At 39.5% G+C, this 24,563-nt stretch overlaps 1 protein-coding gene across 10 annotated transcripts in view; it reads left to right on the plus strand.

The window, feature by feature from the left end:
- Nucleotides 1–24,563, plus strand: part of PKP4 (plakophilin 4) — a 249,060-nt gene that overhangs the window by 44,994 nt on the left and 179,503 nt on the right. For 9 of the 10 annotated variants that reach the window (XM_065931584.1, XM_065931591.1, XM_065931587.1 and 6 more), the window contains one exon: nucleotides 23,213–23,349. The exons of the other annotated variant lie outside the window; for it this stretch is intronic. In XM_065931584.1, the coding sequence (XP_065787656.1) occupies nucleotides 23,218–23,349 (132 nt within the window). In that variant the 5' untranslated portion in view covers nucleotides 23,213–23,217. The remainder of the gene's footprint in view (nucleotides 1–23,212; nucleotides 23,350–24,563) is intronic. 10 annotated transcript variants of the gene reach the window in all.

A 24,563-nucleotide genomic window follows, 5' to 3' on the forward strand; every position in this document is an offset into this window, starting at 1 on the left:
ATCTTCCTATTCCTCTGGCGGGGCTCCCCCCAAAGCTTTCATAGATGCTAGATCTCTCATTCCCAACTAATGCCCTGGGCCAAAAACCTTAATTTCCATCATTTCTTGAGTCCATTTGGGCTTTAAGATTTCATGACATGATGCTTCTCCTTCAGTTCCTGCCACTGCTCTTTCCCTGACGTCTTACCTGTCTCCATGTCTCATCAGGTCTGCAGCTAAAGTGTCTTCCAATCACTGCTCACCTTCCATGTGGATCACTGCTAACATTTCAGTTGAAACCCTGCTGCCACTGGACTTCTGCGGCCCCTCAGCCCAACTAGTCCCATGTCAAATATAAAATGTTTCCAAGGCACTGCTTCCTTTTAGAGAACACCCAGGTGCCCTTGGTGCATTGAGGAAGAAAGGTGGTTCACAGAGTGAGCTCACACATTCTAACAGCTGCTGATGGTGAATCAGAATGTTCACTCGTGGTACAGCCTCTACAGTGTGTTAAAGATGGGTTCTGTAAGATTAGAAGTTAGACATTCGTGAAAGAAAGAGTAGTAAGCTCTCCCTGTTTTAAAATAAACTTTTGGCACAAGTTCTCTAGACTTTCTGCTCTCTGGCCTTCTATTTATACATTTAAGAATGCTATGAGAATTCTCAGTAAGAAGGCTTCAGGCCTGCTTATACGTCTCTTAGCATTGCTATCCACATCTGTTTTGCATAAATTCAGTTAGAATCTCCCCTCGTAGGAATTCTTCAGCCTAATTAAAACTTTGAGCCATAACACATGTGAAGGAATTGGAAGAGCTCCTGGAAGCGACGTTTGTCAGATGATATAAGCAGTATTCAAGTTGTTAGCTGTATTTGCTATGTTTCTGGTATTTCTTAGATGTACGTCTATTCATGTAGAAGATATGTCACCAGGAGTTTCAGTGATGCCTTATTTTTAATTTGTTTCGTAGTTTAATCGGTAGCTGATTAACACTTTAGCATAGATCCTCTTGATTCTCCTTTTACCTCTAATTTCCTCCTTCTCCAAGGATTCAAAAATATTGTGGTAACTTATAAACAGATAGTTCAATAGCAGACTAAGGGAAGTTGCTATTAAAATGAAGTCCCATTAAGTAATTTTATAAAGGAAAGAATATTTTTGTAAAGTGAAACTATTTGCTTATATAAAAATTAATATTTTATCAAATTATTTTCTTAGAGGGGATATAATTGCAATTTTTAAAATTATGCCTAAAATTTAAGATCTTGCATATCTCACTGAAATTTTATGTTGAAAATTTGAACATTCTAAATATTTTTAAGCACCTCCTTTTTTCTTTTAAGGAAATTTAAGCAGCTGGGCATAGTTGATAACCATTCATTTACTCAGAACTGTTTTTAATTCCAAGTCCAGTAAATGAAATATTTTGAGTTAATTATTAACATTCTAAAAGTACAGCATTATTCCTATAGTTAAGAAATTATGGTCTTTAGCATTTTTATTATAAGCTTTTCTGTAAGTATTACCCAAACTATATCTTCATCTTTGTGTACAGAGTTATGAATGTACTCTCTGATTTGTTGTTTTGGGTTTTCTCAGCCTTAAGTGTGTATCAGGACCATACACAGGGCTTGTTAAAAACAAATAGCCATGCTTGCTCTGGGAGTCTGATTCAGCAGGTTGGGGTGGTGTTGGCCCTGCGAGACTGCGTTTTCAGCACTACTGGTTAAGAAATCAAGTAAGCGGTGATCTATTGTGATTTTCAGATATGATGAGTTGAGGTACAAGAGAACAAAGGAAAGTAAGAATGGTTTACTGGAGTTGTATGATTCCCAAACTTATATTTAAGTTGCTTTTTTGGCCATATTCCCTTTTTTGCTATTCTGAGAATATTGCATTTTACTTATTTTGATTTAAATCTGTATAGTGCTGACAGTGTGGTATTTCTTGGGAAATGACCACATGTACATTTTCTAGTTTTCATTAATAATTTGAGAGATGGTGGATGGAGCTTTCCTACGACTTCTATACTATTAACTTTGCCTCAGTGCTAGGAATTCAATATAAATAGGTTTCTATAAAGTGCCAGGTTTCATAAAGGGGATATTCAGTAAATGTTGAACAAATGGTTGTATAGCAGTTCATCTTGCCCTGGCATCATGGAGTTATTCCTTGAAAACAACTGATCCAACGTTGAATATCTGAGAGTTATCTTGTTTATTGACTTTGCAGTTTTTATAATCGTTGTTTCTCATACTTGTGTTCCTGTTGTGTTCCTGAGGGATGGTTATCTCATTGATAATTTAATGTGTCTACTGTCAAAAGTGGGAAGCAAGTTAAACATAAAATTAAGCTTTTACTCTTCTCTTACTTGTTAGTAATAATTACTGGAATAGGTGTATTAACTTTTTTAAAAAGTTCTTTTGGGGATGATTTGGGTTCATTATTCAAGCTGGTCTTATAATTTTCCTGTTATATATTTTCAAAAAACTTTTGTTAGCTAATCTGGAATGTAAGTGTATAGCAAGTTAGATATTACTTTTATATGCGTCTTCCAAATTCACAGGAGTTTCCAATTCTTTTTTTAAAAATTTATTCTTTTACTCATTTAGGGCTGTGCTGAGTCTTCATGGCAGCGTGAGGGCTTCCTCTAGTTGCAGCGTGTGGGCTTCTCTTCGTTGTGGTGAGTGGGCTCTAGGGCACAGGCTCAGTAGTTGTGTTAAACAGGCTTAGCTGCTCCATGGCATGTGGAATCTTCCCAAACCAGGACTGGAACCTGTATCCCCTGCATTGGCAGATGGATTCTTAACCACTGGACCACCGGGGAAGTCTCTCCAACTCTTTGTCATTATTACTTTCTGATCACGTTTAGGGCTTCTCTCATAGCTCAATTGGTAAAGAATCCACCTGCAATGCAGGAGACCTGGGTTCGATCTCAGTTGGGAAGATACGCTGGAGAAGGGAATGGCTACCCACTTCAGTATTCTGGCCTGGAGAATTCCATGGGGTCGCAGAGAGTCAGAGAGGACTGAGCGACTTTCACTATCTGCTAACTATGTTTACTATGATAGTTCCCAAAATGCTGAGAACATTGAGTATCTATGTAATGTTACATTTTCCAGTTACTTCAGTGCAATTTCAATGATGCTTTAGCTTCATTTTTGATGACTCTTCTGTTGATTATGACAGATGGAGTCACTGTAGATTGCCAAACAGCCTGCTCATACCAGTTTGGTCAAGATGCTTCTTCCCTATGAGAAAATGGACAAAAGAGCTTAATGGTGTTTTCAGGTGGAAAGTAAGAGAAATGTTCATTCCTGTCCTGATTCTGATGCCATTGTTTCATGGACTCTAGCTTATAAAACATTTCTCTATTGCTCCTGCTTGGTTCATGAGGAAATAATAAGAGTGAGTTATATAACTATTAGAATCCTGATAAGAAGGGCACTCCATAAACTTCGAGTTTAGGAAGATGATGAGCTCAGCTGTGGGCATGCAGAGTTTTTAACTGTCTGAAAGAATACTCTGTTGATGGTCAGGAAACATGAAAATTGAAATTGAGCTTAGAGCTCCAGGTCATATTTTTAGTGGTTATCCTAAAAGTGATCACTAAGGTTTCACCTCCCCCAGCCCGGTTTCCCTTCAAATAGATCTTGTTTGGAAAATCAGACACCTTGGGAACTCCTGGGGCTTAGGAGGGATCAGGACTCAAAAAACTGAGTCCTAGTCATAAGAGGATTGACATGCTGAGGAGTCGGGCATGACTGAGCAACTAAGCAGCACAGCACGGTCGTACAAGGAGGGCTTCGCTGAGGCCGGAGTTCTTCCTCCTGCACCCTGCTGTTATTTGTGATAAACTGGAGAACACGGTCCCTACTATACCCATGCTGCTTGTATTCGCAGCAAGGGACGATGAGATCAGGTAGTGAGGAGTGTTAATAGGAAAAATAGCAGGGTGGGTGAGAGGAAAGAAAAGAAAGCCATGGGACGACGGGAAGGTGTTGCTGAGGTCAGGCTCCGGGTGAGGATTGACTCAGCCTAAGTGCCTCGCAGTATGAGGTAAGGGACGTAGAGCTGGACTGGGAGCACGCCAGGGCCTGGCCCAGCAGGTGGAGGGGCAGTTAGAGGGAGGGGCAGAGGGCCGGGCTCCTGAAGTGCAGGCGCGGGTCAGGGAGGGCCTCAGCCAGCCTCCACTCTGGTGCGGAAGAGCTCTGCAGTTCTCAGCAGGCTTGCCTTCAGCTGTGAGTTTGCGCTGTCCTTCTTCTGAAACACCAAAACATTTGGAAGATAGTACATCTGAACTTTTTCCCTCAAAGCTATATGTGAAATTCAAATTTTAAAAAGGTTGTGTAGTAAGAAGGAAGTACTTCTGAGTTGGATGTGACAGACTTGTGTTTCTTCTAGGACTGTACTGCTTTGGTTGCTCACTGCCTTGAGAACCAGCAAACCCCTTAGCAAGACTAGGCTAATGAACTTCCAGGAATCTCTGAAGTGCAAGCCTTGAGGTGAAATGACCTTCCTCAGGGAGCCTCCTGACTGGCTGTGGTTGAGGAGAGAAGACAGTCCGGCAAGAATAGCTCCTGCTTTTCTTTTTCTTTCTTTCTTATTGGTATTATCTTGAGTTTATTTAAAAGAAGGGTTGAGAATAAGGAATTTGAAAAACCACTCAACTAGATGGTTGTCAAGGGTCCTTTTTGTTTCCAGAGTTCTGTGAAGCTGCTGTTTTTATTTGTCTCCAAGTATATATTGCTACCACATAATTGAGCCACAAAAACATTTAGATTTGTATTGGTGACCTCAGAAGTTTCTGAAAGAAGTGTGACTAATCGTGTTGTTGACACAAGGGCATCCTTAGCAATAAGAGTTGTTACTGTGCTTAATACTATTTGTTTTGTGATTACTTCTGAAATCTGATCAAGAGTTGATGTCATTATCTCTTCAAAATTTATTCTTATGTCTCTTTGCTTTTAAGCATTTAGTAAAGCTTTATAAATTAAAATATTCTAAAACTGAAGAGAATAGGGAACGGTTAGAGTGAAACTTTTCCCTATTCCCTCTGACTAAAATGCTCAACATGAAATGTTGCCAAGAAGTTCCTATAAATGTAATTTCACCTGTCTGCTTTTGGAAGGAATGGAACAGCTGGTTAAAAGATTTTATTTTTGACTAGAGAAGGTAAATCAGATGTGATTAGGTTAATAAGAAAACTGCTAAATGTTTTCTAAAAGTGCCATATTTAGTTTATGGTCATTGTGCATGACTGCACGTGGAGGACATAGTCTATGAGGTACTGCCACTACTTTATCTCTTATGAATAACTGTGAGGAATTGTAGAAAGTCAGGGGTGGGAAATAGTCAACCTAAAGCCTGTTTTGTCCAGCCATAGCCTATTCGGTTCTTTCTTTCCCTTTGAAGGTCAAGGTGGCATGCCCATTACTTGGGTCTTTTCATATTCTGTGCATTTATCATGATATGTTTACTTGGCAGTGGTACAGATGTGTTGATCCAGAAATGATTGATATCACATACTGAATGGTTGTATACAATTTGGGAGAGAGACCTGTGTGGCTAAACCACTATGATGTGTGAGGATGAGTTTATGCTGTAAATGGAATGGCTTTGTTGTGATGTAATTTTAGGAGCTGCTCACGGCAGCTGTGAGTCGAAAGTAAATTGAAAGCCAGCTGGTTTAGGTATCTTGGTGGTGAAGATCGACAGAGTGCTGTGAAACTGGGACTCACTCACGGCAACATGAGACTGTCCCATCTAAGTCTGAGATGTGTTCCATCTGACACTTTCCCAGCTCTGCCCCTCGCTGTACTGGCTCCATTTGAACTTACTTGCTCAGGAGAATGAACTGCAGGTCTTGACAGGGAAGCAGACTTTTGACTTCTTGGTTACTTTAATATTTTTCGGTTCGTTTGGATCATCAGATTATTGAGGTTAACATTGAGGTCTTGCTCAAACTTCTTTTGTCTCTCTCACAGTAGCAGAAGAGTAGAGAAAATACATTCTATTAAGCAAGTGATATGAAAGTGATGTTTGGGGTCTTAGGGTTCATAGAATTGCTGAAATGTAGACTGCTACCCGAAAAACCCTCTAAACTTTTGTTGCCAGTTGAATGCGGGGTAATGTGAACCCAGGCCCTCATGGTGGACTTTCGCTCATAATCGAAATATCCCTGGGTCTGCCCCCAGGGGTAGACTTCCTCCATCCTCCATCCCTGCTCATTGCGGTTCTACCACAGAGTGGCTGCTGCCTTTTTCCTTCAATAGGTATGTCCAATTTTCCCTGCCCAGGGAGCTTTTTATCCTTTAGACCTTCTGTATAAGACATTGAAAAGAGAAAGGAAGATGCCAGTGAGGGAAAATTAGGAACCACTTTGTATCCTAGGCAATTCCTCATTCTCACTGACAGTTTATAATTGATATATAGGTAGGAAATTGATACTAAGAGATCCAGCTGCTCTAAGAGTAGGAGTGCACTGACTCAGAAAGAGGAGAGAGTTGTTGAGCCATGAAGTGAGCAGATTGCCGTTTCAGTGTCTTTTTCTATCCTATCAAAATACCAGTTTGCTCCATCTTCACCAAACATTTTAAATTAGTCATATTTATGGTGCCTCTGATGTTCAAAATTACGTATGTTGCCGTAGTTCTTGCAGGGTACAAGGGCACATACTTTCATGTAGACAGATGGTACTTTTGTCATAGCCTTTTTAATCCTGGTATGCTGATTGGGCATCAAAATTTTATGTTTACACTGTTACCTTAATTGTAGAGAGATTCTGGGGTGGCTGTGGAAAGTCGTCTGACATGTGTTCTCTCTCTTTGTACTGCCAGGGTTCTAAATATTTATCGACATTACTTATTGATACTCTGTCATGCCATGCTTGATTGCTGAATGATCCCGCCTTCAGAGGGCATTAGGCAGGTTTCCTGCAGTGCTCAGGGGACGCGAGCATAGCCCTGTCAACCTATCAGTGAGCTTCGAACCAGTTTATGATCTTCACATTAATACAGGCAAGCCTCCCCCTCTACCCCCCAAATTAAAATGATACAAAAATAGTTTAAACTCAAAAGTCATACTTCTCTTGAGATCTAGTTGTGTCATGCCAATTTAGATTCTGATAGATTATGAATTTGTGATGAATTCATTTTGATAGACTAAAGTTACCTTTGCACTCTGAATAATGAAGTTTTAAGCAAAAAATAAAAATAAAAAACGTTTCAGGGGTATATATAAAACATAGTTAACCTTTGAGGTATTTTAACACAATTTTAGAATAACTAAATGCTGTTTTTGACCTATTCATTAAATCACAGCACATATATCTATGTTTTTATTAGCAGCAATAAAAAAACATGTCTTTAAAGTATGGAATAACTCAATTCAGTCCCTTTATTTTTCTGCCCATTTAATCGGACTGGTGATGTATCAATGTATTGAAACATAATCAAGACTTTGATAACAGCTTTCTGGATTATTGTGGGAATCATAACTCTGATGTATAGGGTTTCATTAAAAGTACACTTTAATTATACGCTAAATCTGCAGCTGAGAATTTAGAAATACTAGTGTGACCACATTGTGACAAAGGTTGTGTTATCTCCTGCTAATGGAATGTAGCTTCCTTGACTTGTGGCTATTTTCCTAAGTTCTTCCTTTAATAAAAACAAAACCCTCACCCTAAAAAGAAACAGATTACCCAAGTAGGAAGATTGAAAATGAAATCAGACTCTTTCTGACATTTTTAGTGCCAGCTACTGAACAAAAGACTTCTTTAGGGAAGCCGTTTATTCAGTGGCTCTTTGACTATGAGCCATCTAATATATTAAACATTTTTTGGTAAGCGCAGCAGTAGAATGCCAGTTTCGGTTTTCAACTCCTCGGATAGTAAAACCTGTTCTGTCAGCAAGCATTGTATGAAATGCCTTAGCCCTTGTGTTAGACACCAAAGGAAAGACAAATGTCTAAGACAAGGGTCCTAGTTTCAATCAAGTTAAGTCTACATGGATGAGGGAACATTTATAGGACAGATAAAAGTAGGTGAAAATGAATATTGTGTGCTGGTTAAGACTCTAGATTAGTTGGACCAGAGGAGTGAGTCATCAAAAAAAAAAGCATTTCCAGAGCACATTGAGAAATGCCTTCCTAAGAAGGAGGCACATACAGACTCTGTTGGAGGAAGAAGCAGTTTGGTGAGGCAGAAGGCAGCGAGCTTGGTTTTATGCTTGCTTGTGGAATCTGACATGACAAGAGGTGGAGTAGCTACTCTCAGGAAGAGCAAGACAGTCCAGAGCTAGAGCTCTGTGAGGGAGAGGGAGAGGCTGTGATTCCATGCAGCCAACCTCACAGCAGATCTCAGGCCTGGCATTAGCTCCAAAGAGAGAGGCTTTGTGTTGAGGGAACTACTGCATGCAAGGATGCCCACAGTTTGGGGACAGGCAGATGGAGTGGGGTCCCTTCCAGATTTCTACCTGACTTTTGCCTCTGATTTCTGTGGTGATCTATACTGCTGTATAAATTTCCACCATCCACCATTCTTCATCCTTGAAAGGGCTGCTCAATTCCTCTTGTTCTGGAAGACCACAGTGGTCGGGGAAGACTTCTGTGAGCCCATGTGGGTTGAGGGAGGAGAGGAAAAAGGCAAAGGTCTAAAAGCCCATGTTAGAGGCTTCTACTGTGATACCAGTCTTCACAGAACATTTTCTCAAATCCTTGGGGTTTCAGTTTTCCATCCATATTGTATAGTGAAGTGAAGTGAAGTGAAGTTGCTCAGTCGTGTCCGACTCTTAGCGACCCCATGGACTGCAGCCTACCAGGCTCCTCCATCCATGGGATTTTCCAGGCAAGAGTACTGGAGTGGGGTGCCATTGCCTTGTATACGTTGATCAAAATTGTGCTTTTTAGTTATTTTGAGATAAATTTTATTTGAATGCTGAAACTTAGCAGTACTTTAAAACAAACAAATATTCTGCCCTTTGGAAGGGGAGAGTTTGCTGTAACTTCAAAATATTTAATGTATTATTTATCTGATGAATAACATTTGCTTGGTTAACTATGTTACCTGACTGAACTTCCTTCTGAAAAGCAGTACTGAATTTTATTAGAGAGAGACACAGGCAGACAGACACACTAAGACCAGTTAGGTAGACGTTTTCAGAGTGAAACATTCTGTTGTCCAATTTTATTTGCATTCACGCTTTCATTCAGAAAACTTTTATTTACCTTTCCTTTGACTATGGCCTGCCATTTTAAATGTTATGTATGAATTAGGAGCATATGTAAACACAAACTATTCATAATTGAAACCCTCTCTGAATCAGTCCCCTAGGATGCATAATAAAAAAATCTCAACTAAAATATATTTACTCATAAAAATAGATAGTAGTAAAGCCAGTAGAAATAGTATGTTATGCATTGTATCTTAATTTTTTTATATGTTATGATAACACCTTGTTGGAGCGAAGTTTTTCTGGTTGCTTATTGCAAAGTTAAAGACAGTTCTGTATTATTGCATAGTCTTTTGTATGCATTTGTGCTCCCAGGGAGATCAGATGAGAAACAGACAAATACCGTGAATTTTAATGATTACAGGCTTTATTTTTAAGATGTATAAAATAGGGAAAACACTAGGTGCTTTCTGGATGTCACATGTGGAATACAGAACCATGCTATCCTGGTTCTTGGTATTGAAATTGTTTGCACTTTAGATGAGTAAATACACTGGTTTTTGAAAGCAAAATTTAAAAACAGATTTTAGATATAGATGATAACCTAGAATTAAGGCATGGTTCTGCAGAAGTTGACTTAAACTAGTTAATGTTGAAAGAATCAAGTTTCATTGCCATGGATATGGTGGTCACGCAGCATACAAGCACAGCAGATAAACGGGAGTGGTAGACCGTGGATAGGGCCCCGTGTACAACTTTCATGGGCAGCTCAGTAAGTATGTAGCTGTTTGTTTTTAATCATGTTCTTGAGTGACTGATGGACAGCAGTTACTCCTGTTGACTAACCTTTTCATTTGTTTTAGTTAACTCTTTCTTATATTTCTGAATTGGGGTGAACCAGTCCTCATCTAGATTTTTTTGGGGGAAAATAGCTAGTGGCAGAGGCCAGGCCTCCCTCAAACCATCCTGAATTTTGAGGTCACCACAGTGCTGAGCCTGTCCTCAGTTCTGTACTTCTAGGAATCAGAACTAATCTGTAAACCAGAGCACTCATTTATTAATGTCTGAATTCTTAATTGCCAGAGTGTTCATGGTTGTTGAGTAGGCTTCTCCCTTCAGGCACCCGGGTAACTGCTGCAGCGATGAACCTAGAATCCTGTCAAAGATGAGGAGAGTTTCAATGAGGTCTCGTTTTAGGACCATCTCTTCCTTTAAAGAGCTTACAGAGAAGAGCTTTCTAGTAGCCTCATTGATTTGACTTCCCCAGACAGGGCCAAAATCTAGAATTTCCTTTCCCGTTCTTCACACTCACAATGTTCCCTCCTCCGATTCTGATGTTAATTAACATGTGATAGAGCATAAATCACATCTGTGTTTTATAGTCTTTTCCTGATTATAGATTTTATAAAGTTCTTGACGGGAATGCATTTACTGGTTCTTGGTTTATTTCCCGGGAGAAGGCGATGGCACCCCACTCCAGTACTCTTGCCTGGAAAATCCCATGGACAAAGAAGTGTGGTAGGCTGCAGTTCATGGGGTCGCTAAGAGTCAGACACAACTGAGCAACTTCACTTTCACTTTTCACTTTCATGCATTGGAGAAGGAAATGGCAACCCACTCCAGTGTTCTCACCTGGAGAATCCCAGGGACGGGGGAGCCTGGTGGGCTGCCGTCAATGGGGTCGCCCAGAGTTGGACACGACTGAAGTGATTTAGCAGCAGCAGCAGCAGCAGCAATTTATTTCCCAGGGCTTCCCAGGTGGTGCTAGTAGTAAAAAATTCACCTTCCAGTGCAGGATATGCAAGAGACTCGCATTTGATCCGTAGGTTGGGGAGATCTCCTGGAGAAGGGAATGGCAACCCACTCCAGTATTCTTGCCTGGAAAATCCCATGGACAGAGGAGCCTGGCGGGCCAGTCCGTGGGGTCACAAAGACTCAGACAACTGAGCAGCTAAACAGCAACAACAACAGTTCCTTCATCTTTTCATAGCCAGAGTTTTCTCTCTCCTTTTCTTCTCCTCTCCACCCTAGTTTTAATCTGTTGGCATTCTCTGAACACAGCACATTGTGATGTTTTATGTCTCTTTGTCTTTGTAGTAACTCTCATCTTCCTGGATGTCTCTCCTGTTGTGGCATATTTTATGATCTTTACTGTTGCATTTATCACACTATTTTTATTCCTTTCTCTCCTGTTAGAATGTGAGCTCCTTCAGCATCTTGATGATTCTGAAGCCTAACGCTGCTTGGCATATAAATATTTCTTTGATAGAAGTGAAGTTACATTGTCGTTCTTCCTCTCATTCTTCATCTCATTGTTTCCTTCTTTCACGCAACAAACTCTATTGAACACCTACTATGTTTCAGGCATTTTATTGATGCTGAGAATACCGTGGTGATTTAGATGAAAAGAGTCCCTGGTCTCACTAAATCTAGAGTGTATGATTGGGAGATGCAGAACAGTGAATAGGAAATTCAGTCTAGTTCACTGCATGCTCCATCTGTGATCAACAAAATGCTAGAAGCTTTGTAATTTTTTTCTTGTGCTTTCTTCAGAAAGCTGTTTGGAGATGTTAAGTGTGGAAATGTGTGTCTCTTCTGGAGAATATAGTATTTAACAGCACAAAATCTAAACTAATTAAAGAAAGTGAAATCTCTCAGTCGAGTCCGACTCTTTGCGACCCCATGGACTGTAGCCTACCAGGGTCCTCTGTCCATGGGATTTTCCAGACAAGAATACTGGAGTGGGTTGCCATTTCCTTCTCCAGGGGATCTTCCCAACCCAGGGATCGAACCCGGATCTCCCACATTGCTTGCAGACACTTTACCATCTGAGCCACCAGGGAAGCCCTGATTAATTAAAGGAGGCTGAAATACAAGTATCATTTCTCTGACTTCAACTTGCTGAAGACAGAGACAAAAAGGATTGTTATTACAGTTGTTAATCTACCATACTTCCAGTTTTGATGCCTTTTTAGATGTAGGATTTTCCAGAGCTACTTGAAAAACTGGAATCGTTACATACATTGTTACTTAAACCAGTATTATTAAAAGTGACTTCAAGCCATGTATAAGATCAGTGTTTTTGATACTACTCCAAATCAAAACTGTCAGCTTTCCTTCTTTACTTTACTTGTGCTTTTAGGAAAGCATCTTCTAGATTAATATCTATATTGAACTGGACTTGTTTTAGGCAAATTGTTGTATGTCTCGGACGGGGAGTTGATCTTCCCAACCACGGTACCAGTGTGTACCATATACCACGTCTGTTTCCACATAAATGTTCATGAGACAAGCATGAAAAATATAATTAAAATTCACACCTGGCCTGGAGCAGGTTGAGTTCTTTTTCTGGAAAACCATTTTATTCCTTCATTCAGAAATGACGTTTTTCCAAGAAATTGTTACCCAACTTAACAGCCGAAACACAACTCCATGCTTAATTTTGTTGGCAGGAGCCTTTATTGAAGAGAACTTTAATATTTCTGTACTACTTTCTTTAAAGTACTTAATGTTTCTCTTTTAATACACTGACATTATTGGAAAAGCTGAGAGAGCCAAGTTTTAATTGTGAAGGATGGAGCAGTACCTCTTTCTAGCTATATTTGCTCATTAATAGTAATTATTATCTTGTGGGATTTCCCAAAGCTTGTTCCTCAGAATGTTAATAGGTTGGCCCTCAAAACAGTTGCAGGTCAGATAAGTGTGAGATACTGAGATAGTTGAGATTAAACAGGTTCATCTGTTTAAATGCTCTATGCCACTGCTTCTGAATCTTGAACATGTGTACAAAACACTGGTGATGTTATTCACATGAAGATTGATTCAGTAGGTCTGGGGTGAGGCCTGAAATTGTGTGTTTTCTTCTAAGCTCTAAAGGGCTGCCAGTATAGCTGGCCCACAGGTCTCACTTTAAATAACAACGTTTCTAGCAGTCTTCCAAGAGGAAGCATCTCCCACCCACACTTATACTTCCCAACTTTGGAAACATTGTTTTGATGGACTTGAAGTAGTCCATGGAGCATATTTTGAGAATTTTTAAATTTTAAATGGAATCTTTCAAGTTACAAGTAAATTTATAATTTAAAAAGAAGTCTGATATAACACTTCTGAGACATCTAATACAGAACTTATAGGTTATTATCAGCTAGAAAGCCTGATGTAAATCAGAAGACATTGAGAAATCGTTTAATGAGTCTATTGTTAAAAAAAAAATCACTGTCATGAACTAAAAAGACAAACACTGCATAAGATAACCGGTTGTTAGTAGACTGTATACTCCTTTTCAAAATAGATCTTATAAATGATATTAAATGCTTAAGTCCTTAATTAAACAGTTTTACTTTGTTTTTATTGCCTCTGGTTATTCACTTATAAATTACCATGTTTCTGAATCCCCATATGTGCTGTGCTAGTGGTTTTATTAGTCTTTAATCTTTAACACTAGCATTTGACATGAAAAACTAATGATAAAAACAAATTTTTATTTAAACAGCTTAGATTTGATATGGCTTGCCATACCCTTAATTGCATATATTATAAAACAAGAGTCTAGGGAAGATTTTGAGAAATCTATTAAACCTGAAGCAAATTTTTACATATAAAAGATTAATAAAATGAATGCATTATAGCTAGGCTTCTCTCTGCCTCTGTCCTTCTGCTGCACCTAGTATTCAGTTCAGTTCAGTCGCTCAGTCGTGTCCGACTCTTTGCGACCCCATCTGACTGCAGCACACAGGCCTCCCTGTCCATCACCAACTTCTGGAGTCTACCCAAACTCATGTCCATCGAGTCAGTGATGCCATCCAACCATCTCATCCTCTGTCATCCCCTTCTCCTCCTGCCTGCAATCTTTCACAGCATCAGGGTCTTTTAAAATGAGTCAGCTCTTCACATCATGTGACCAAAGTATGGGAGTTTCAGCTTCAACCTCAGTCCTTCCAGTGAACATTCAGGACTGATTTCCTTTAGGATGGACTGGTTGGGATATCTCCTTGCAGTCCAAGGGACTCTCGAGTCTTCTCCAACACCACAGTTCAAAAGCATAATTCTTTGGTGCTCAGCTTTCTTTATAGTCCAACTCTCACATCCATACATGACTAATGAAAAAACCATAGCCTTGACCTTTGTTGGCAAAGTAATGTCTCTGCTTTTTAATATGCTATCTAGGTTGGTCATAGCTTTCCTTCCAGGGAGTAAGCGTCTTTTAATTTCATGGCTTCAGTCACCATCTGCAGTGATTTTGCAGCCCCAGAAATAAAGTCAGCCACTGTTTCCACTGTTTCCCCATCTATTTGCCATGAAGTGATGAGACCAGATGCCATGATCTTAGTTTTCTGAATGTTGAGCTTTAAACCAACTTTTTCACTCTCCTCTTCACTTGTCACTTTTTCACTGCACTTTCACTGTACCTACTGTAGTGTCCTCATTTATACATGCTATTGAAGCCCTTCTTTGAGCTTCCTGTATATGAGCTCTTAGTACCCCATTTATCTTGAGATATATTTTATTGTGGATATTTATTTACCTTGTCTTTCCATTTAGGCTGTAAATTGGATAGGAGGTCTTACTCATCTTTATATTTTCAGTTTCACCTAGTTATAGTATCTTATTTAGTAAGTCGAAGAGCAATAATGTATTAAATAAACTATATATCTTTAGAAGATAATTCAGCATGTAAAATTTAATTTTTTAATCTTATAATACTTTAACACTGATAAGTTAAAATTTCCCCCTGTATCCTCGTTTCTTATGTTGGTGGTTGTATCAGTTAGTATCACTTACCATGTAACAAGTCATCTGAAGTCTCAATGGGTCAAACAACAGGTTTTAAATCTCTCATCATTCTAGATTGTTAAGGAGGTTCTGCTGGTCTTACCTGCGTTGACTCAGGTGGCTGCAGGCAGCTGCTGACTTGGCCAGGGTAGAACTGTCTAACATGGCCTGTCTCACATATTCCAAGATATTGACTGGATTGCGGGGCCTGTGTCTTCACAGCATCTTTTTTTTTTTTTTTTTTCCCATCTTTTAATCCCGAGCTCTCTTCACAGCATAGTGATTTCAAAGTTTCTGAAGAAGCTATACAGCCTTTTTAAGATTTTTCTTGGATGTTGTACATACGCAGTCACTTCGGCCACATTCTGAGTCACAAGAGGCCATCTCCACATTCAAGGGGTGGGCAGTAAGCTCTGCCTCTTCCTCCGAGGAGCAGCAGAGGCTCAGTTCCCTGGAGTCCTGTGAGTGCCCTTCATCCCACTAGGTTAAATAAGAATGTTAGTACAATTTACTTTCTTGAGCTCCTCACACCTCTCCTGTTGGTAGCATGTGGAGTTTCTTTAAACTTAACCTTCAATTTCCTGAGTTATTTGCTTAGCACTGTTTCTTGTGTACTAACCCTTCTTTGATCATATTTGTTATTTGGTTGCAGAACTTCCTTTGAAGAGTATTGAAGCCACATTTTCTTGGGTCCTGGTATGTCCTAAAATGCCTTTATTTTTCTTCATATTTGGATAATGATTTTTGGTTAGTACTTAGAAATTATTACTGTAATCATCAGGCCTATGTGAAACTGATTCTCATTCCTTTGTATGCAATTTATTTTTCCTGCATAGTAACATCTACAGTCTTTTCTTTATCCTTGGAACCTAGAAATTTCAGTGGTTTGGGTTTAGATGTAATCTGTTTCATTCATTTTATTTACTTATTGGCCCATTTTAAATATTAGTTTTCAGCTCAGAAATTTCCATTTCTTACTTGTTTTAGTAGTTTCCTTTTTTCCTTTCTTCTTTGTACTCATGGTAAATAAACATAACTCCTGGATCTAGTCTTAAGTCTCCAAACTACTCTTTTTTTTTCTTTCTCTCTTCAGGCAGGGAGTGGGGTGCGGTGCTCAGATCGAATCCTTTACATCACTCTTATGAAATATTCTTTTTACAGAAATTAATTCTGCTGTTCATGGCATTGATAGAGATTTTTGTTTTTATCCTATAACAAGGTCTTTGGCTGTTTCTCTTTCACACACACAGTTTTCAGTTTAAACGTTAAAGATGTTAATATACCCCTTCGCTCCGTATGTTTAGGGACTTCTGTCCCTTCCAGGCTTCAGAGCTACTGAGACCGACTGTGTCCGGCTCTCTCCGTCTTTGCCCGTGACTGCCGCTTGAGCATGTGCAGGGCAGGGGCCAGCCAACCACCTAGTGACATTGTCTCCCTCTTGATCATCCGATCGTGGCCCAGGTCTAAGCATCCCAAGATCCCCTGCCTCTGAGCTCCCTCACCTACTGCTCCAGCCACTCAGCAGGCTTGTGTGTGTGTGCTTTGGTTGCTTCTGGTTATTTTGCCATAGGTCTGCAACCATTATTTTTCTAATATTTTGGCACACTGATGGCATTTTTTCAATTTTTAGACTGGCTAATTTTCTTATCCTAAAAAAGAGAAAATGCCTTTTCCATTATTTCATGGTGCTGTGAGTTGGAAAATAGCAGAAATGTATGCTCATCCCACCTGTCAATCCAGTCATCCCCCCTCAGAGTTGCATTCTTATCTTGTTGGTTATCCGCATCCTATCTTTTTTATAGCCTCTAACATGTCAGTCAGCTATGTGCTTTAAAGGATCCCAAATCCTAAAACAAACAAACAACAAGAAAAAAAACTGAATCTATAGTATTTTCCAAAACAGTTTTACAGGATTTACCTGTCATGACAGGAACTGTGTCAGTACTCCACCTGACTCTGGGGAGCATCATTTACACAGCACGCAATGTAAGTGGCCATCTCAAGGTGTGAGTCACGCTATTAATACTTCAACTTACTAATGCAAAAGACTGGTTACTTGTTCCAAATAGGAAAAAGAGTACATCAAGGCTGTATATTGTCACCCTGCTTATTTAACTTATATGCAGAGTACATCATGAGAAACACTGGGCTGGAGGAAGCACAAGCTGGAGTCAAGATTGCCGGGAGAAATATCAATAACCTCAGATATGCAGATGGCACCACCCTTATTGCAGAAAGTGAAGAAGAACTAAAGAGCCTCTTGATGAAAGTGAAAGAGGAGAGTGAAAAAGTTGGCTTAAAGCTCAACATTTAGAAAACTAAGATCATGGCATCTGGTCCCATCACTTCATTGCAGATAGATGGGGAAACAGTGACTGACTTTGTTTCCGGGGCTCCAAAATCACTGCAGATGGTTATTGCAGCCATGAAATCAAAAGACGCTTACTCCTTGGAAGGAAAGATATGACCAACCTAGATAGTATATTAAAAAGCAGAGACATTACTTTGCCAACAAAGGTCCGTCCAGTCAAGGCTGTGGTTTTTCCAGTGGTCATGTATGGATGTGAGAGTTGGACTATAAAGAAAGCTGAGCACCAAAGAATTGGTGCTTTTGAAGTGTGGTATTGGAGAAGACTCTTGAGAGTCCCTTGGACTGTAAGGAGACCCAACCAGTCCATCCTAAAGGAGATCGATCCAGGGCGTTCATTGGAAGGACTCATGTTGAAGCTGAAACTCCAATACTTTGGCCACCTGATGCGAAGAACTGACTCATTGGAAAAGACCCTGCTGCTGGGAAAGGTTGCGGGCAGGAGGAGAAGGGGATGACAGAGGATGAGATGGTTGGATGGCATCATCGACTTGATGGACAGGGGTTTGGGTGGACTCCAGGAGTTGGTGATGGACAGGGAGGCCTGGCATACTGTGGTTCATGGGGTCGCAAAGAGTCGGACCCGGACATGACTGAGTGGCTGAACTGAACTGAATGCAAAAGAATGAAGAAAAAATACAGAATCCAATGTATTTCACTGGATAAGACAAAATAAAGTGTATTATTATACTTTGACAAAAATTATCAGTAAGGAGAGTAGAAATGGGTAGAGGAAAATCCAGTATCAAAGAGACAAATCCTTGTCTCTTTGAGTTAGTGGAGATGATTTTGTGGGTTAGTGTGATCTGTAGTAAAAGGGGTTGTAGCTGAGTCTTAAGTTATTCCTGTATATTGCATCCACAACATGCAAAGAAAGCCTTTCATAATCACACTAGAATGTACTTGGCCTGAAACCTGAACAGAAAATTTCTTGTTAATTTGTGAGTTCACTATGAGAAACACACACAATGTTATACCTACAGTTTTATGTAAAAACTTGTCTTCGATGAAGGTAGTAGTGAAAACACATAACAGTTCATAGCTTTCCAAAAAGTATTTCACAAGGCTCAAAAGAATGCTGTCCAATAGAATGATAAAAAGTAATGAAATAAAATGAAGTAATAAAAAAAGTAATGAGAGGCTGGAATAAAATGAGAATGCAGTTGTAAGAGTTGATCACAAAACTCTTCTGAACTTTTTGTGCAGCTAAACAGAAGCAGTCATTAAGACTTGCAGTCACCATCATTCTCTCAGGAAAAACACAGTGTCCCGGCCTTCAGGTACTTTTTTTACAGAGAGGTGTGATATGGTAGACACCACTCTGAAAACCCCTGAGGAGCATTCACGTCAATTCAGAACATAGATGTTCTCATATCTTAGTCTCCGCCTCAAGATTCAGAGAACTTTGTCTCCTATTTCTGACACACACCCAGTGCAGGATTCCTTCTGTACCTTCCCTGCTACTTGATCTTCTGAACTGTGGTTAAAGACCTCCAGCGATGGGGAATGTACCACCTCTGGAGTTTTAGTTCTTGAAATTTTAGACATCTGGCTTTTTACTCCAAAAGAAAAGACCTTCCTGAGCTTGCCCTCATAGCACCAACCTTTAATTTTATAATATAAATATAATAAAACATAACTGTTAGCCAAATTTGATTCAGAGTATAAAGACAGTAGTAATTTAGGTTAATACAAGTTTGCTACAAAACCATTAGTTTTTGGTCTAGCTCTTGGGACCAATAATTCTGACCTCGCTTGTGCTTGGCAGTCCTGAAGAGATTCATAGACCTTTGCTTTTCTGCATGGTCCTTTTCTTGTTCAGGTCAGATTTTTCTCTTCCTGTTCAATCAAGTGTTCTTCCTGTGTTCTCAGCTAAGCTTCAAGCTCATCATTAATTTTGTCCTTGTGCCTGGAAATAATGGCGAAATCCTTTCACCATCCTACTCATCCTCTCGAATAAATACACTTGTGTCCATTCCTGTTAATGTGTCACCCATCACTGGAAGTGGACATGGACCTGAAGAAGAGGTGTACATTCCCTTGTCCCTTTCTTTCTATCTCTTTAAATGCTGATATTGATACAACATAGCATCACCTTGGCTTTGTGGAAGCCTCTTTTCATTTTTGATTCACTCATTGTGCTCGTGAACCAAAAGTGCCTTCTAAATCTTTCCCCTGTGTGCTGCTGAGCTAACCTAAATACAAGATCCTATGTTTATGCTTGGTGTTTTTATTTTTTTTTTACATCTCATTAGAAGCAATTCATTATTGCAGTGTATCAGCAATTTTTATATTTGAATTTCATCACCTGGTAAATTCAGTATTCTTACTCATTGAATAATTTGAGCATGCCCTGTATATTATTATTACATTATGGTTAAAGTTTTTGGTTAGGGCTGGGCCAGGATCAGAGCTCTCTAGCATTACATTAGAAACCTCTGTAGTTTGATATATTTTGTTCAGCTATTTACAGAATGTCAGAGGCAGCAGTTGCCCTTGTGCCAGCCCTATTTCTATGCTGATTATAATACCATGGGGGACTTCTAACATCATCATGCCTCAATGAGTCTAGACACACTGCACTTCCGTGGTTACAGTGCCAAAGAGAAATTAGATGAGCTTAACATGACTTTTCTTTGGCGTGCCCCTTTTTGATTCTCACAGTCATCTCTTGGATAAGATCCTTGTAAGAATCTCACCCAACATCTATGTCTAGCTCTCTAGTTTGTAACATGAAGAGAGTCTACTTTCTTCTTTCCAAAAACAGCAATGGCATTTTCCTGTTTCCAGTTTTCTGGCACCTTTTCCATTCTCTGTGATTTTCAACTTATTTGTAAGTGTACTCAGGTCCCTAAAATGTAATTGCCCAGATCAGGCCAGTTGAGATAATTGAGGGACGCACAAAGCTTAATTTCTCAAGTCTCTTTGCCATATAAGTAGTCATTGCTTTTTTGCTTTGGTAATGGGAGAAGTAATAATATTCTGTAACTTTAGACTTAGCTTGATTCCTTCCAACTCCTAAAATTGTTATGAGAGCTATGTAAATGAACAGATTACTAGGTAGGTATATAACTTGTCAGTATTATGGCATCCCTTCTTTGCCCCATTTTGGTGATGGGCTGCAGGGACTGTTCAGAAATGAGGCGTAGTGAAGTGTCTCACCCTCAGTTATGCCTGGGTACCCTGGTCATCATCTATCCCGTGAGTGTTAGTGGTTGCCTGCAGTGTCTCCTAGTCTTTGAGGAATCTGAGAGTAGAAATCATGCCTACCTATGCAAATGTCCTCTCTTGCCGAATAATAGTTTCCTTTTCATCACCTCTTCCTGTTGATTTCAGTGTTCTTACTCCATCACATGCTTCTTGCCTCTGTCTTGATCTGATTCGTATTTTGCTGCCTCAGCTAGATGATGAGCCCCTAACGGTCAGTGACCTTTCTTTATCCCTGTACCCCCGTATCACCTTGCATGTTGTTACGTGGGCAGAGTGGTATTCAGAAGATGTTCATCTGATACCATAGATCTGGACAGTCATCAGAAAATAAATATCATGAAATTAAGTATGGTACACTCACAGTGATGTAATGCAATTACAACAGTATTTTTCAGTATCTTTCTTTAAATAGCCAGGATTCTCCTATTTTTAGTCAAGAGTAATTACTTCCCCAGTGACGTTTCTTTCTTTCCCAAACTCTCTTTGTTCACTGAAATTTTGCTTCTCTTTTTCTTATACATTGGTTATTTCAGGGTATTATACTCCTGACATTTAAAATTTTTGTTTCTTGGCATTATTTGTTTCACTGTTGCATAGTAACATTTTTGTTCTTTGCAACCATCTGCTTATTTTAAGGTGTGTAGTTTTTTCATGGCATAGAATATTTTCATATCTTTACTAGCCTTAAGTGCAAGTCTAGGATTGTTATGTGTGGCATTTTTTTTCATAGACCTTAAATCTTATCTATAATGGGCACTGGCTAAATACAGAAATGCATTATTTTATCCAGTTAATGATATTTTCCCCTGGAGAAGGGAATGGCAACCCACTCTAGTATTTTTGCCTGGAGAATCTCATGGACTGAAGAGCCTGGTGGACTATAGTCCATGGGGTCACAAAGAATTGGACACGACTGAGCAGCTAACAACAACAATGATATTTTGAGTGCACTATTTTTATATATCTATTAACATACATACTAAAAAATAAAAGATTGTCATAAAAATCATCCCATGGTGTTGTGGGAAGAATTAGTAAGCTCTTTTTGTAAGTGAGGAAGTGGTGGCTCATGTTAAAGGCACTTAGGTTTTGATCCTGGGCCCACATACGTCAAGCCTGGAGGTCCTCCTCCCTCTTGAACTGGAGGTCCTCCGTTTTGCAGTTGAGGCTCTGCTTAGCCTGGGGCCCCACAGAAACTGACAATAAAGAATTTACCTCTAGAGCAGCCATGAGAACTCCTCATGGAAGAGCCCCATTAGGGCAAAATACACTTGCTCATCAGACCCATTTTCCATTTCTGCCTGTTAATATGGCAACAATAAAGCGACATTGGCAGCACCCTAGAACCTAACCCCAGCTTCCCCAATGTGCAAGTCAGGAGAGTGAGGAAGGAGGTGGAGGCTCAGGTGACATGTTCACCTTCCCTTGTCTTACAGATTATGAGTTTGGAAATAAACAGCAAGCTGATACTGACATTTGAGGGAAGGGGGAACTTCTTCCCCCTCCCCCCCACCCCAGGTCATCCTACAGAAATGAACATTGTTGAAGTTGAAAAGAAATCAAAATGTGAGACTAGAATAATTTTTAGGAGAAAACTGTGAAGAATGTCAAAACAGCATTTGTGGTCTCAAATACAAGTACACAGAGTAATGTCTTAATTAAATAAGATCTCAGGAGCACCATAGCACTTGTGGTCAGATTTGCCTAATGACTGTTATGCGACATGGAAGAGACAGTCAGTCCTTCATTCATGTATGCATTTATTTGGCGAAGATTAATTGAATATTATATATGCCAGGCTCTAGGCTGGTCTCATGGTATGAAAAACTCTATTCTGGAGGTAACAGAGAGACTGACAGGTAAACAAGTTATTAGAATATTTACAACATTTTATGTGGGTAGCTTTTCCCAATCTTTCTCAAATTTATATGAAAATCCATATCAAATCAGTAAGTTTCCCAGCAAACACACCACTCTCGGTATGTTATGTAGGAGAGGCACCTATTCACTTGACAAGAACCCATTTTTCTGTCACAGTCTATGGTCCTGAAAAATAAATTCTCTTTCAACACTATCACCATAGTCATTGTCATCTTTGCATAAACAGATTCCTCTAAGGAAACCAAGCTAGCTATAATACTCCACCAGCAGTCTTGATTTTTTTTAATACTGCAGAATTTTGCCTATTTTTTCAAGCCTTTCTTCTAATGCATAAGCCTCTTCTGCAGTCGTAAAGCATTTACAGTTGTAGGTATCTTCTTACTCGTGTACATCTTTGAAAATTGACCCTTATAGCAGTCTAGAGTGTTTGTTACTATTTTTTTCATGATAAGGCAATCATATTTACTTAATGATGAACTGTTTAGAAAATTAAGGAATTTTATAGCATCTAACAGCTATATTGTCCTTGGTGTGTTTTTGAGTCCTCTTCCTTAACACTTTGCATGTCATTTTTAGACTGTGAATGTTGTTTAAATATTTTCTCGGTGTTTTTTATTGTCATTATTATCCTATTGCTATTTTTTAGTGTTTGGTAATACCCGTTCTCCTTTGACCCTGGATGTTGCCTCTTAGACATCATATAGCCGTAAGGCATTGTGATCTTGGCGTGTAGAAGTCTGTAGTGGTTCCTGGGAACCCTGTGTGAGGAGCCCCTGCCTCTTCTGCGCAGAAGCAGATGAAAGTGTTAACCCTTTGCCTGCTTGGTTGCAGGAGGAATGCCAGCCCCTGAACAGGCCTCACTGGTGGAGGAGGGGCAACCACAGACCCGCCAGGAAGCTGCCTCCACTGGCCCCGGCATGGAGCCCGAGACCACAGCCACCACTATTCTAGCTTCCGTGAAGGAGCAGGTACATCCTCTGATTTTAGACTTTGCAATTCATTATTTCTTCAATGCCTTTAAAAGTTAATCTTTGGATGTGTTTTCAATTTGTCTAACGTCCTTGACACCTTCACGTTTTCTAATTATAAGGTGTTTACATCCCTGAGTACATTGGGATGACTGGCAGGTAGAGCCGCTCCAGGTGCCAGTCAGAATCGGAACATGCAGGATACTTGTGCGTCTGCAAGTAAGGACAATATCAGTGGTGATCGGTGTCTCTGTCTCGCTCACTTTGCAGAGTGTGTGCATGCACGCCCAGCTTTGTAAGCGTGTTTCACATCACTGACTTTTCTGTCAGGACTCCGGCAACTTGAGGCCTATGACAGCCTTAGATCTGTTGAACGTTTTAACATAGGTATTACATAGGGTTGTCTCCGTGCTTTTTTGGATTAAAGGTTCTATTTGTTGTGTTTGTCTTAATCAGAGTATACTCATCTTGTGAGCTACTGTTCTAAAACTTGTCACACTGTGCCAGTTTGCTTAAATGTCATGTTTATGTTGATTTTTTTAAAGGCACTTAATACTGTTACCCTTCAGATCCAGGTAGCCTTCTAAATTAGATTTTGATCTGATGGGCTTAGAGAAATTTTAACTGCTTAAGATTTAGAAGCTTAATAAGGTGAATGTGAGTGTAAACCTCCAGGGACACTTATCTTTTCTTAAAGATAAGTGTCCTCCTTAAAAAACACACAAGCAACCAAAAAGTATATGCCTTCTATGAAGAGAGTTATTTTGTTGGAGATAATCTAATAGTGAACTTGTCTTTTTAAATCTTATGATTTAAATTGCTAGTCTTTTTTTCCTCAAGAGATACAAGCTTAGATGTTGTATGTAGGCTGGAATTCTTTGCCCATGACTAATGATGACAAAGAATGAAAGGGTGTTTAAAACTTCCTTATTTTACTTTTTGCTGTAACTTAAAGATGGGTGTGTATATAAGAGATTCCTTTAAAACTAGGAGATGTGTCTTGCCATTAGAGCTGTATTTTCAAGAAAAAATTATTTTACAACTTATCCTAGTAGCAAGATGGTCAAAATATTTTTCATTCATCACAGAAATTTGAAGTTTTTAAACATTTCACAAACTAAGAATTTGGGAAGACACTAGAAAATTAGTCAGTACTATTTTCATTTTCTCCCAAACTATAGATTATCTAAGATTCTATCACCTTTAGGGAGGGA

Source organism: Muntiacus reevesi, chromosome 3 (assembly GCF_963930625.1).
Source record: "Muntiacus reevesi chromosome 3, mMunRee1.1, whole genome shotgun sequence".
NCBI classification, from domain to species: Eukaryota; Metazoa; Chordata; class Mammalia; order Artiodactyla; family Cervidae; genus Muntiacus; species Muntiacus reevesi.